The 14,106-nt window shown below is 45.4% G+C and overlaps 1 protein-coding gene across 6 annotated transcripts in view; it reads left to right on the plus strand.

Moving 5' to 3' along the window:
- Window positions 1-14,106, plus strand: part of FHOD3 (formin homology 2 domain containing 3) — a gene marked incomplete at both ends in the record, with an annotated part of 417,341 nt that overhangs the window by 56,483 nt on the left and 346,752 nt on the right. For all 6 annotated transcript variants that reach the window (XM_084252166.1, XM_084252168.1, XM_084252167.1 and 3 more), the window contains one exon: window positions 3,789-3,895. In XM_084252166.1, coding sequence (XP_084108292.1) covers window positions 3,789-3,895 — 107 coding nt within the window. The remainder of the gene's footprint in view (window positions 1-3,788; window positions 3,896-14,106) is intronic.

The raw sequence follows: 14,106 nt of genomic DNA on the forward strand, positions 1-14,106 counted from the left end.
GGAGCAGGGTTGTGACCCTGGGATGGGAATTAATGTTGGCCTTTCTGCTGGAAGGGAGATGGGGCAGTTTTTCAGAACATGTTTGGGTCTTGGGAGACTGTGGCTGCTGATCCTAGCAGAAGGGCTACAGATGAGGATGAACTTTCACACGTCTTGAGAGTTGGCTTAGTGGCTTTTTATACTCTTCTGTGTTCTGTGTGTCACACTTGCTCAATGACTTTTGAGGGAAGGAAGTATTATGTGTTTCTTGGTGTCCAGCCCATGTGTATGACAGATCATTTTGTTAAAATTGAACTATGGAAGTAAAGTGATAGTCATTTAATGATGCTGTCGATGTGAGGCAAGGAACAGCAGGCAGTTCTGCTAAGGTTTTGGGATTCGCTTTGAGAAGGCTAGGGAGATCAAGGTGCTTCCTATTGCAATCTGGGGCCAGCAGGGAGCACGTTGAGGCCATGGAGTGCTGGGAATAAATCAGAAGGTATGAATGGGGATGGTGTACAAAACAGCTACTGTTGCTGTTGATGACAGGGTTATACCTGCTAGTCACCTGGGATCCCTGTCTCTGCCCCAGCTCGGCGAAGAACAAGGCTACATGGGGATCCTGAGGACTGAAAGTCAAGACAGGGTCTCTCAGCCTTTCACTTCCCCCTGCTCTCCCCAGTCTCTGACCCAGAAGGGCCGTGTGTGCTGCAGGTGGCCTGGGTGACTCGAGAGGGCTGATGCTCAAGAGCTTTTTGAACCAGTTGTTAAACAGCTGTTATTAAAAATGAAATCATATAAATGGACAATTACCTAAATTCTGTTAAAAACTAAGATCATCTAGGGGTCTCCCTGGTGGCATAAGGGATTAAGCACTGCACTGTGAAGAAATCGGCAGCCTCTGCAACATGAGTTCGATCCCCAGCCGGCCAGGGAGGAACCCACATGGCACAGCAGACCTCTCCTGTCTTGCCCGCTGCTCTCCTCAGCAGTGTATTCCAGTCAGTCTGCCTGTTCTGTTCTCCACTCTGTCTCTGGTGAATCCTCTCACCACCTGCATCTCTGGCTTGTACCCCAGTTCTTGTATGCATAAATAAATCTTTAAAAAAAAAAACTAAGATCATCATGACCCTAAATGTGTCACTTCCTATTTCACTAGTACCTGTGCTTTTGGGGTTACTTACATCTCTTGTATCTGAATGGTAAAGGTACTCTGCCCGTGGCCTGCTTTGTATCTTTTTCCAACTCTATGCTCAGTCACTTCGCATTGGAGCTTGAATCAGACATGGCGGGTGTACTTATACCCCATACTTGCACATTCTGCTTCTCTCCAACCCAGAACAATTTCTTTCCTACTTGATTCTCTCCATCTGTGCTGAGTATGGACTACAGCCTCAGATCTCTCAGACCCTTTGGAGGAGAAGCAGAATTAAAAAAAAAAATATATATCTATATTTTAAATTTTTTCCATAGAAGAACTAGCATAGAGGTACAAGGGTGAGAGGATTCACCAGAGACAGAGTGGGGAGCAGAAAAGGTGGATTTACTGAAATACACTGCTAAGGGGAGCAGCTGGCGAGACAAGAATGGTCTGCTGCACCACATGTGGATTAGCTCCCTGGCTGGGATTGAACTCAGACAGCAGAGGTGCTAGTGCTGAGACTTAAGCCCTATGCCACCAGGGAGGCCAGAGAGGCAGAAGCTCTTTATCCAAAAACTACTTTCTTGGGGCTTGTATGTTTCCCAGGGTTGAGATGAAATAAATTGCTGTGGTTTAAAAGGTTTTTTTTTTTTAAAGATTTATTTATGTATGCATACAGGAACTGGGGTACAGGCCAGAAGTGTGGGTGGTAAGAGCGGATTCACAAGAGACAGAGTGGGGAACAGAACAGGTGGATTGACTGAGGTACACTGCTGAAGGGAGCAATGGGCGAGTCAGGAGAAGTCTGCTGCGCCATGTGGGTAGTTCCCTGGCTGGCAGGGGGATTGAACTCGTGCTGCAGTGGCTGCAGACAGCTTCATAAGTTGCGTCTTAACCCCTTGCACCACCAGGGAGGCCCTTGGTTTAAAGGTATTTAATTATCTCTGTTTTCTAATCAGTTGATTATATGTGGGATTAAAAATAAGCAAAAGTTTTGATACAATTCAATAGACCAAGCGAAGTTATTAGTTAATGATGTCAGGAGTGAGAGCAGTGATTACAGCTTTACATATGGTCCAGTGTACAGGTAAACAGGCCCAGTTTCTAATGGAATTTTCCATCTAGGGAATGATAAAGCCCGATTTCAGTTCTCGGAGGACCCTTAGCCTAGGAGACGCCTTCTGTAGGAAATCCTTCCTGTCTACTGCTTCCGCAGGCCGGAGGAGGCAGCTCCCCTGTGTATTTTCCCAAATCCTGCACGCACTGCTGACACCTTAGTACAGTGAGCGTGGCCAATGTGATTCCTGGGCTTAAATGCTTTCTCAGATCACATGATCCATCTAGAAAATGCCAGTCAGGAATGCTGAACCTTGCCAGAATGCCTTAGTAGTTGTGAGGAGTGGTGTGTTATTAGAGAAATGGAACAAGTGAATCCAATAGGATTAACCCTTTTCATATGATTTTACTAGGGGTTTCCTACCAATACTGAAGAACAAATTCCTTTCATTCTGTTGAGGATAACCAGGAACAAGGAACTGCCCGACCTCTAGAGATGCTGATTCCTGACACGATGACAGTCTACATTTCTCCTGTTGAGGATAATAAGCAAAACTTTTCTATCAAAAGTGACTCATTCCTTGTTGGACATCTTACAGTGAGAGGATTATCAGACATTTATCTAGATGGTTTAAAGTAACCGCATATTTGCGTTCACTTCTCTCCAATTTCCTGTCATTTGGGAATGAGTCTTAGCTCACCAACTAGATAAATAATACGGGCCATTCTGACAATCTAAGAAATTCAGCATGGAGTTATAAATTTGGATTTCTTTGAAATGTTAATTTAAATTTCTGGTAAAATTATGTCTCTATATTTTTGAATTCATTGATCATCTTAAATGGAATGCTGGCTGCTGTGACAACCCCCAAATCGTTTTTTTTTTAAAAGATTTATTTCTTTATACATACAAGGGCTGGGGTATAGGCCAGAGGTTCAGTATGTGTGTGGGGAGTTAGAGGATTCACCAGACACAGAATGGGGAGCAGAACAGTCAGATTTACTGAAATACTGAGGGGAGCAGCGGGCAAGACAGGAGAGGTCTGCTGTGCCATGTGGGTCAGCTCCCTGGCTGGGGGTCAAACTCAGGCTATTGCGGTGATAATGCTGAGACTTAACCCTGGGGGCCACCAGGGAGGCCCCCAAATGTTTATTGAGTGACTATTCATTGTATTGTGCCGGGTATGACCATACAATTTGAATAACTAGGGTTCCAACTGAGTCAAAGGAAACAGCGTGTTTTCGCCAACAAATTTGCCTTTTAAACTCCAGGACTGTTAATCCATGGTTATGTCAGCATTGTAATTCTGGTTTCCTCTCCCCAGATCTATGGCTTCCCCTGGGCCCCTCAGAGTAGACAGTGGCACTGGCCATTGCCCAGAGAGCTCCTTCTCCCCTGTCCTCTGACCTCACTCCCAGATGTCACTTCTGTCTGTTCAGAAGGCAGTTTGCTCACAATCTACTTGCAGGAACACTTTTCCTCTTTTGGTTATGACCTGAATTTCAGAATAGTGCTTGTTTTAAACAACGATTGAGGGCAATGTGCGGTGGTTTCTCCACACCAAGTCCCCACCTGGAGCAAGCTGGGCTTACCAGGTTCTTTCTCTTGCAGCTGGACGACTGCACGCTGCAGCTCTCCCACAATGGCACCTACCTAGACTTGGAAGCCACCCTGGCAGAGCAGCGGGACGAATTAGAAGGCTTCCAGGATGACGCTGGGTAAGAGCGACAGTGTTCCCTACCTACTAAGAGATAGGGACTTACAACATGGAGACCCCACCCTAGCTGTGATCTTCTCTTAATTCACAATCACACACAAGAAAGGGAGTTGCCAGTGATTCACCAGTCGTTGAGACAAACCCTTTTCCATCTTAAGTAACTTTTCTTGACAAAGCTATACAGGGCTAGGCCAGTTTCTGCTACAGTCCAAGTACATGGTATTCATATTCTAAGTTTGTTTGAAACTAAATATTATATTTAATTCAGTATTCTCCAGATTTTAGTGAATTGACAGGGTTTTTTTGACAGTTATTTAAACTATTGTTTATGATGCTAAATTACTGGCTATTTAGTTTCTTTCGTGGATGCCTGAGTAGATCATTTTTATACTGTCTCACATTTTAAACTCATTTCAGTGAAGAAAATAATTTTTAATTATGTTAATTAGTATCAAGTGACTTATAGCCTGCATCTAGAATTACTTAATACTTTGTGTTGCTGTGAGCTTGAATAAAGCAATGCACATAAAAATTAGAGGTAAGATAGTAAAATCTCTGTAGGAATATATCAGTCATTCCAACATTTATTAAATTATTAAAGCAGTTTTCTGATGGGGCCCTGCCTGCCTTTCTGTCCTTCATCTACCTTGAACCAAGTATATGTGTGATTTCATCACTCTCCTCCTTAAAAACCTTCCCTATTGCTTTCTAAATAAAATTCAGCTTTCTTTATCTGGTATTTGCTCCCTCCCCCAAAGTTGTTTGATGCTACCTTGTCTGAGTTAAAAATATACTATGGATAGATGAATACTATCTTATCTGAGTATACTGATTTTCTATAAGTGGCTCAAAAATTCAGGAAAAATTGAAATCTTCTTAGTGTTAGTTTCCTGCCTAACTCCAGTGTGCAGTGGGGGAATTCCTAGGTTTCCCCTGCTTTAACACTTATCACAGTTTATGGTCCTTGTTCTATTAATTGTCCTCAGCTGCTCAATCTCCACCAGATCAGAAGTGGCCTTAGTATCCAGCACATAGCATTTCCTCTATATGGCATACAGTAATACTACAGCTGATTTTCAGCTGACATTGAAAACTGCAGTGTCCAGATACTGCTGGAAGTTACCCATAGCTGTTTCCCTGGAGCCAGGGAACCCTGCTGCAAACTCACTGAGTAGATCGGTGCTTACTTTTCACTTTGCTGCCTTTTGAATCATCCCCTGGCCCTGGGTCCACTGATCTGTACAGTGCTAACCAGTGTCTGCACCCTAACTGCATGGGATCCTGGGGAAAGGTGGGCTGCATGACTTCGCTCCAAACAGGGAGGGATGCCCATACAATAATGGGTAGCTACATATTAGACAGGTGTGCCCCAAATCATCCCACAGCAGGGCTAATGCCCTTGAAATAATCGTTTGTGGTGATGACTCTTGTCTTTTGGAATATAGCGAGTATGATACTTCTGTTGGCCTGGAAGATCATGAAGAAGCCACCTTTCCTTGGCCTAAGTTGCTGAACACATCCAGGTTGGTGCTGTCTTGGCATTGCCAGGACACCCTTTGGGATCCCCAGGTGATTTCCCACAGCTGAGAACTGGAAGTACATGGCAAATTGCTGGGAGCTACTTGGGCAGCAGCTGCAGCCTGAGCCTCTGTGCACAGGTGGAAGGTGTCTGGGTACCTGGCAGAGTCACTTGCACTGAGCATCCCTCCTAGGTCCTTTCCTGCATGTGTGACATTTGGCAGAGTCTATGTGCCCAAGGACTCATGTCTCCCACCAATGAGAGTTAAAATATATATTTTTTCCTAGTTAAGAATTGCCTTTTTGAGGCATGAAAAAGGGTAAATGAAATATTCTTTCTCTTGATTCCTTTGTGTAAATTTTAGCAAAATACCTTTAATTTTGTGATCATTGGGTGGAGATAGGTGGCAGGCTGTGTGAAAATAAGAGTGTTTTTTGTACAGTGTGTTCTGAGTGAATTTTTCTTGCTGGAGGAGTTTGTGTCTTTGTTCTTGTCCATTACCCTCCTTGTTTATGCCAAGACTAAAAATTAACTCACTCTTTGTTTAGAATTATCACTCAAGCTCTAGCTAATCAGAGAGGCGAGGAAGACCTTCAAAAGTGGAAGGACGAGGCAGTCATTATGCTGGCTACATGGATCTGGGTCTGTTCATTGCGTCCAAGGCCAGGGAAGTTAGCAACCCAGCCTGGTGCAGCAGAAAGAGAAGCCCAGATGCTTCTGGATTATCATTCCTGGCTCTGCTACTGTGGGACCTTGGGCAAATCACTTTACCTTGGATAGTATTTTATAAAATGAGTACAAGTATTAAATGTATTTGTAAAATTGGGAAAGTATAATCCAGTCCCATTTCCCTTCCTTTATCAGCAAGGACCCCAGCAAGGTCTCTGGCACAAAGGAATGCCAGAGTGGTTAGGAACACAGATTTTATGCTCAGTGTCACAGTTGTGGGGCTGTTACTTCACTGCTATGAACCTTGGTTTCCTTGTAAATGAGGATAAGCATAATGCTGTCTCCTTGGGTAACTGTGAGGTGGAATACAATGATGTCTCTAAAACATTGAGCTAGAGACTGGTAGCCATCCTATAATTACAGTCAGGATTTGAGAAGATGATCCATGAAAGTGGGAGTCACTGGGTTTATGCAGGTCAACCATTCTGAGACCTCATTTTTTAGTTGAGAAAACCAAGGCTAGAGCCTTGACTGGGGGCAGAGGTGGGCCCGAGCCCCTACCCTTTTTGCCTGTTTTCACTCCCACTCTCTTTGAAAGGACACCAGTGCCCGCTGAGGTCCACAGGAGACTATCATGGAGAAGGTGGGTTTGAGGTTAGCCCTAGAGTGGAGATAGTAGATGAGGTGGGTAGGAACCTGGTGGAACTAAAAGTGGGTGTGAGAAGTGTGATGTTTCAGGGACCAGGTGAGAACTAGCCTCATGGGTGGATGTGGTATAGGATCTCAGGTGCGCCCTACTGTGAGTAACTCAGGTACCCACCTCTTCCTCAGCTTGGCACCCTCAGGCCTGTGCCAGATGGTCAGCTCTGGAAACCTCTATCTTCTGGGTGAGGCTCTTCACCTTATCTCAGTTTCTTTGTCTACCATGGTGGCTAGTAAATATTCTGTCCACCCCCACCTAACCCCTATTCTCACAGGTTGTGTGTGGGTGGGGAAAGTCAGAAGAACACCTGTAGGGTGGGGTTTGGGGGAATCTCGGGGTTCAAAAATGAAGGATGTGAGGCCAGGCGGGATCAGGAAAGGCTATGAGGGGTGGGGCTGGCTTTGGCCCCACTAACTTTGTAATGGATGTGCTTAAAGGGACAAAGGGGCTTGAGGACAGCTCTGGGACTCTTTGACATGGAACTTTCCAGTCTGACTCATGAGCTTTTAGGATTCGTGTGTGTGTGTGTGTGTGTGTGTGTGTGTAGTGTCCCACAATCCCCTGAGGTTTCTCTGTAGCTTGGGGTAGTGTAGTGGCAGGAAGGCACAGAGCAGGATCTCTATGATCTGGGCAGATGGGTAAAGGAGAGTCCTGGAGCCCTCGGGGGCTTTTCAGGCTTTTATTGAGCGCTTTTTACACCATATGTAGTGTGGCAATCAGGTGCACAGCAAGCCTGGGGGCCAGGGTGGGGGCAGGAGGCTGGCAGGTCTCCCAGCCCCCTGTGGCCAGTCTTCACTCTTTCTGGACTCTCTGGCATTCCCTCGTGGTCTCTGCTTCTCCTTTGGTGTTGTGCTGGTTCCTCTCTTGTTCTAGTTCTATCACTCTCGTTCTACTCTCTATTGGCATCCCCATGACGCCACCCTTTTAAGCCCAGTCTCTTAGCCCAGGTGTGCCCACCTATGCAGGCCCACACTCTGCTCCAGGTGCCCACCATCAGGCATGCATGTAGGACCTCAGGAGTCTATCATTAATGCTAGTGGCAGGTGGGGGGGAAATCCTGATAATTTTCATTTACCCTACAGGTAGGCAGGGGTTTTGGGTGTGGAGGGGTTTATTGATTCCCACTGCTCTTTGTATCCCTTCATGTCAAGTTTGAAGGAATAGGAAGTAGCTTTCCCTCGCATTACAGTCACATCTGGATTTCCTCTGGTAGGATGGGAAATCAGCTGAAATATATTTTGAACCTAGGTCTAAAAACCTACTGAACCTGAAAAACTCAACCAAACAGAAAACAAGCCTTCATGTCAAAAGAGAGGTTCTGGTTGGGGTGTGGATGGGAAGCAATGGAGAAATTTCCTCTTAAATGATTATTTTCAGTTAAAGGCTCGAGCCACAGTCCACCAGGTCATTATGGGGGAGAAAAGCAGCCCTTTCAAACAAAAGGCGCCCTTGGGGTGAGTTCAGAGTCGAGCGCCCTGCTCATGGCTCTGTGCTAGAGGTAGGCCAGGGACCTCCAGACACCCTGGGAGAAAGCTGTTCAGAAACGTTGGTTTCTAAAGTCTGCTTCAGAGGTTTGTTGTTGGATTCAGGAATCTTGCCTTTAAAAATTCCCCAGGTAGTCAGATGCTTGGTGGGGAACCTACAGCCTTGAGTCTCAATCTTGGAGAATATTGCAACCACCTGAGGCATTTGCACACCGCCCCTCCCACAGCTAGCTCCCTACCAATGACATCAGAACTTGTGGGGGTGGGCCCAGGCACGCTGCTTTTTAAAGTCCCCTCCAGGTGATTCCACTCCCTGAGGGAGACCATTCCTGAAAACGCTGCATAAGTCAGGCGGGAGAGCAGCCGCTCCTGTGCTGGGTGGGCCGCAGAGCTGGCACGGCTGGAGCCATCTTCACACTCCAGCTTATACTAGGGGACAAAGACTGCAGCAGGTAGGAGTGGGGGAGCCCAAGGTGGGTCTGGGCTTTACAGTGTAGGTTGGAATTGGACAAAGAAAACAAACCTACAAGTGGGAGTTCTCATGGAACCCCTCATGTGATGGGGGAGGGCAAGTTGGGCAGCTAGAGCTTTGAACAGGAAGCTGCAGTGAAATGTGGCTCACTGTAGTAGGGAGAAGAGAGTAACTTAGTGGGACAATGGCTGAGGGAAGCGGGTGGATTAGGGCCTGGACTAGTTGGGGAGGGGCAGGGAGCTATGATTCTGTGGCCCTAGCTGGATAGTATACAGGTATGTACTATTAGAGAGGTAGCCAGGTTATGGACTTGGAGGCAATTGGTGGAGTGAGGTTCATGCATGTTAGGCTGAGGTAAGTGAAGCCACACTGGAGATATGTGGTGACCAGCTGAGAGCTATTAATCTGTGATTCAGGTGAGAAGCACCAAGGATCAAACAGGTTGGAGGCGATCCCACAGAGGGAGTTGTAAACCTAAAACTTCTCTAGAAGATGAAGTCTATTTAGAAAAAAGACATGGATAATTAGGTTATCTCAAGGACCCTATGTTTATAACTAGATGCCCTTAGGAAGCCAGGTTTAATCTTTCTACTGGGCCATCCTGAGGTTGTGGCCTTCATCCCTCAGGCCTCATTCTAGTTCCAATATGGCTGCTCCACCCCATCACAGTGGGGCAGGATGGAGCACATTGGTTGGGACATAGTCTTCTCTGTTGTAACCAAGAGACTCCAAAATATGGCAGTTTAAAGAAGAGGAAAGTGTTTTTCTCTCTGTAAGAGTCCAAATGTGGGCAGCCCCCTTGGGACTGGAGCAGAGACACCACCCTCAAAATGACGAAACCACCTTAGTGTAGTTTTGCCATTTTATCTGTATCCCAACAGCGCCCTTGGGGTGATGCTTCCTTGTGCACATAGCTTTCCCTGTCATGCCATTGGCCAGAACTTCAACTCATGGTCACACCAGGAATTTGGGCTTTGAAACAAATTAATCTTGACTTGTGTTCAGTAAACCCTCTGCCTCTCTTCTGTGGATATAGGGGTTCCTGTCTTAGATGGGAAAGGCAGGTGTTGGTGCTGGCTGGGACTGCCGCTTTTAAGGAGCTTTGTAGAAACTCCACCAGCAATTCCCACCTACAGTTCATGGATGAGAACCACGTACCACCTCTGGTGGCTAAGGAGACTGGATAATATAGTTTAGCTGGGGACCTCAAACAAATTTGGGTTCTCTTTAAAAGACAAAAGGGGGAAATGTGTAGGAAAGCAGCAATGTCTGTTTTGGCAAGGAGAGAAAGTTTCAAAGAAAGGGTAGCAAGGACACCAGGTCACAGAGAAATTAAGTGGCAAGAGGACCACAGCAAAGCCAGGGGAGTGGTTTAGGTGTCCTGGGGAGAGAGGATGCAGAAGGGTAGTGAGGTGGAGACAGGTGGGGGTAGGTCAAGGAGATAATGTGGGGCTGAGGAGAACACACTTGCACAGCTGTTGGGCATTGTGAATGAGCTGGGCAAAGGCTTATTTCCCATTTGAGAAGGGGGAGGAGAGGAGATGTGGGGAAGGGGAGAGCTGGGGGAATCGGAGGGCCTAAGTGGGGGAAGAACCAAGTATAAAACTTGTAGGAAAAAAATAGGAGCTAGTTTTTGTGACCTTGCATTAGGCAGTAGTTTCTCAGATATGACACCAAAAGCCTGATAATATCCCATGTTTAAAGGAAACAGGCTCAGAGAGGTTAACTTGTCCAAGATCACACAGCTGGCTTGAGTCTTTGCTTTTCACCTCTGCTCCCTACTTAGAAGGTCAGAATACCTCTGGAGATGAATATAGCCGTTACTGGCTCTTTTGGACTGAGTTCCTGAGCTAATTGATCTTAGCCCTATCCTTTTTCTAACTGTTGGCTGGTTGAAATCTTCCTTCATCTCCTTATCCCTCAGGCAGACCATTGCTGAGTCTCACAGCTCCCGAAGCTTACTAAAAAGCTTATTCTTGGGCCCACTGCTGAGGGGCCCAACTATCTGCTTCTGCTGCATGGTCAAATAAATATTTTCTACCCAACTGAAATCACTGAGTTCAGTTTAAGTGGAGGACTATTTGGGGCATTTGGGGCATATGTTGGTTGCAGGAAAGGGTCATTAGGTCTAACTTCTCACCACTCAATAAAATAATGCAAACACCTGTTCTTAGAGTTATAAACAACCTTTAAGTTACTCCTGCAAACATATTCTCTTGAGAGACAAGAATAGACTCAAAAGCCACACATTTCTGTGAGATTGACTTCATGAAACCAGATTTTCCCCAAGGTCATAGACATTATTGTAAGAACAACACATGCTTTCTGAGAAACAGAAGTCTTGGAAAGCTTCTTTAGCGGGAGTACCACCATGTCCTTGGCATGTGTAACTCCCCTGAAGCCTCCTTGAACTGAGCATCTATTTTAGATAGTCCTCTCATCACTTGGGTAGCACTGCACCGGGGAATGGGCAACTGATTGGTTGTGGCTGGTCTCCCAAGCTGGTGACGTTTCCCTGGCAGTGGTTATGCTGATAGGAATGGAATCTGAATCTCCCTGGGGCGTTACAGGTCAAGTAAACTGCCTTTGCCTTTCTGGCCACTCCATGTATTCTCATTTCACCCTGCTGCTGCTGGGGAAATAAAAAAAAAAAAAAGACTTGGAATGAGTGGTAGCTGTGAAATGGACAAGCATGCCAATATCAGGGAGAAAAGCATCACAAAAGTGCTTGCAGTGACTCCACATTGGCTGCTCCTCACTGATGTCATTTTTGGAACATGGAAATTCCATGAAGGCACACACCAAATGTTCGTATTAGGGTTCTTCATTGAAACAATTGATATGATTATGTGTCTGTGTCTTTTGTCTAATTTATCAAATCTATTTTACCTAGTCTATCTAGAGATTTATTTTAAGTAACTGGCTTACACCATTGTAGGGACTGGCAAGTTTTGACACATGTAGAGAGGGCCAGTAGGTTGGGAATCCAGGTATGAGTTAATGCTACAGTCTTGAGTCCCAAATCTGCAGGATTTTTTGTTCCTGTCTTGAGAGAGAATGCACTCCATGGGCCTCAGCTAGAGTCCAGCACAGGGGCGGCACCAGTGATAGTGTGTTGAATGAGGGCTCTCCCTCGTGATACAGGAACACCCATCTGGGAGCCCCCTGCAGGGAGGTGATAGTGGCCCAGGCTCTGGGTCAAACTGCCTGGGCTGGATCCAAACTCTGTCAGTCTCTAACTCTGAGCCTTCAGTTATAGTGCTTAACCCTCGCCAGCCTCAATTTTCTCATTTTCAAATGGCAATGTTACTTACTGCTTAGGAATTTTGTGAAGATTTAATCTGTATACAGTGCTTTAAAACTCAATTGGCACGTGATAAGTATTCCATAAATGTTACCACTTTATTATTTTCTGAAACCAAACTGACTTATTATCCGATTGGGGGCAGAAGAAAGTATACCTAGGATTACTTAATTTTTCTCTGAAGATAAGGCCATACTTACTAGACAAGTGGGGAATAAAATGACTATTTTAAAACATGATTATGTCCCTAAAATAAGTCAAAAAGAATCAGCCAAAATGTCTTTAGAATCAATAACAAGAGGGGCATATTTAAGAGAAATACATAAAAGGTAACCTTTATTCAAAATGTCACCATTAACCAATGAGAAAATACCGTGGTGGGGTAGGGAAAGCTGTCAAATTTAGAGGACCCTTATGATGGGTGTCAGCTATACCTTGATATTTGATGCATATATGAATAAAACATTGGATTTCCTGTAATTCTTGAATTGTTGGGATAAACCTTATTTGGACCTGTTGTGTTTTCATAAGTTGCATCACGTGGTTTGCTGATATTTTCTTAGACATTTGCAGCTTATTTTCTGTGTCTTGTTAGGTTTTAGAGTTGAGATTGGACCAGTTCCCTAGCAAAGCTGGGACTCTTTCTCCTTCATGATCTCTGGAGGAGGTTATATAGTGAGGCATCTGTACCTCAAAAGGCAGGAGAACACAGGTGTCTGGATGCTCTGCTTTTAGCCCAGGTGATTCCACCAGCCATGTGGCTTCATGTGGGTCATGTCACTTCTACAGGCTTGGCAGGCATCTCTCACCTGCAAAATGGGCAAAGCGATAGTATCCACATCCAAGGTGGGAGAAAGGTGGTCTGGGGGGAGGAGTAGGAGATGGACGCCTTCTGTGGACCTGGCCACACTCACTGCCCCCTTGCCTCTGCCTTGGCACCCCCAAACCCACCATTTGTCAGCAACCCTTGAGATCTGGGCCCTCCAGCCTCCACAACCCTTGGCTCTTACTTCTATACAGGTTTCTCCCATTGTAGGATTTTGTGTACAGGGGAAGACAGAGAAGGTAGAATATTGAAGAAGAGATAGAAGTGATAAAAGTACTAAATAAAAGGTATTTTTAGCCCTATGCTTCTTAAATTCCATTAGGATTTGGCTTTAACCAGTCCATCTGCCTGGTTTCTTAGTGCACAAGCACCGAAAAGGTGATACCCCAGAGTGGTGGCCTGCTGCTTCCTCCCGTAAAAGTGTCCAGTTTTTGTGCAGAAGCTTGAAATCCCAGAGCAACCACCCCACACAGTCAGTGAGAGACTCTGAACTTTGCAGAAAAACTTAAGTGCTTCCTCAAAATACAACTTTGTAGTTGTTTGAAGATGAAAGTAGGGTCTACTAGTGGGTCCTTTTGAACTTTTTCAGAACATGAAGTATTCTGAAATATTTTCCCTGGCCTTCCCATGCTTCCCAGGGAACTGCATGTGGCAGCTAAAACATGTTCATTTGTTCTTTATTAGTCACTCATATCTGCAGATATTATGAGTTACAGAACGTTCTCTAGACTTGAGGACGAGGGTTTCTGTTTCTCCTCATTATGGTCTGGCCATCATCAGGGGTTCGCTGGTTTCTGCTCCTAGCTCCACCCCTGCCCAGCTGTGGGTGAGGCTACACTCTGATGGCTTCTTTTTCCACCTGGAACACCATTTTTGACAGTTCACACAGAAGCTGTTCAACAGTGTAGTTCAGTGCACTCAGTTGAAACTTCCTCTTACTGCGATTCCAAGAATTGAAGGAGCATTGGCATCAGGGTGATTGTTCTGTATGTGAGGAAGAACGTTTTAGAGAAGTCTTGCTTTGTACGAATCTCAAAGTTGGCCATGCATTGTGTATTTGTAGAAAGCACCTTGCACAGAGTACCTAGAGAACAACCAGATGAACACAGTAGAATGGAAGAACTTGCTGGATTTAAGGGACTGTGAATACAGATTCTCTACAAGTCAGCCGCTAGACTGGAGACCCAGGACTCCTGTAAATGAATCAAAAAGCAGTTTTTCCACACCATACCTCT

This window comes from Talpa europaea (assembly GCF_964194135.1).
Source record: "Talpa europaea genome assembly, chromosome: 13".
NCBI classification, from domain to species: Eukaryota; Metazoa; Chordata; class Mammalia; order Eulipotyphla; family Talpidae; genus Talpa; species Talpa europaea.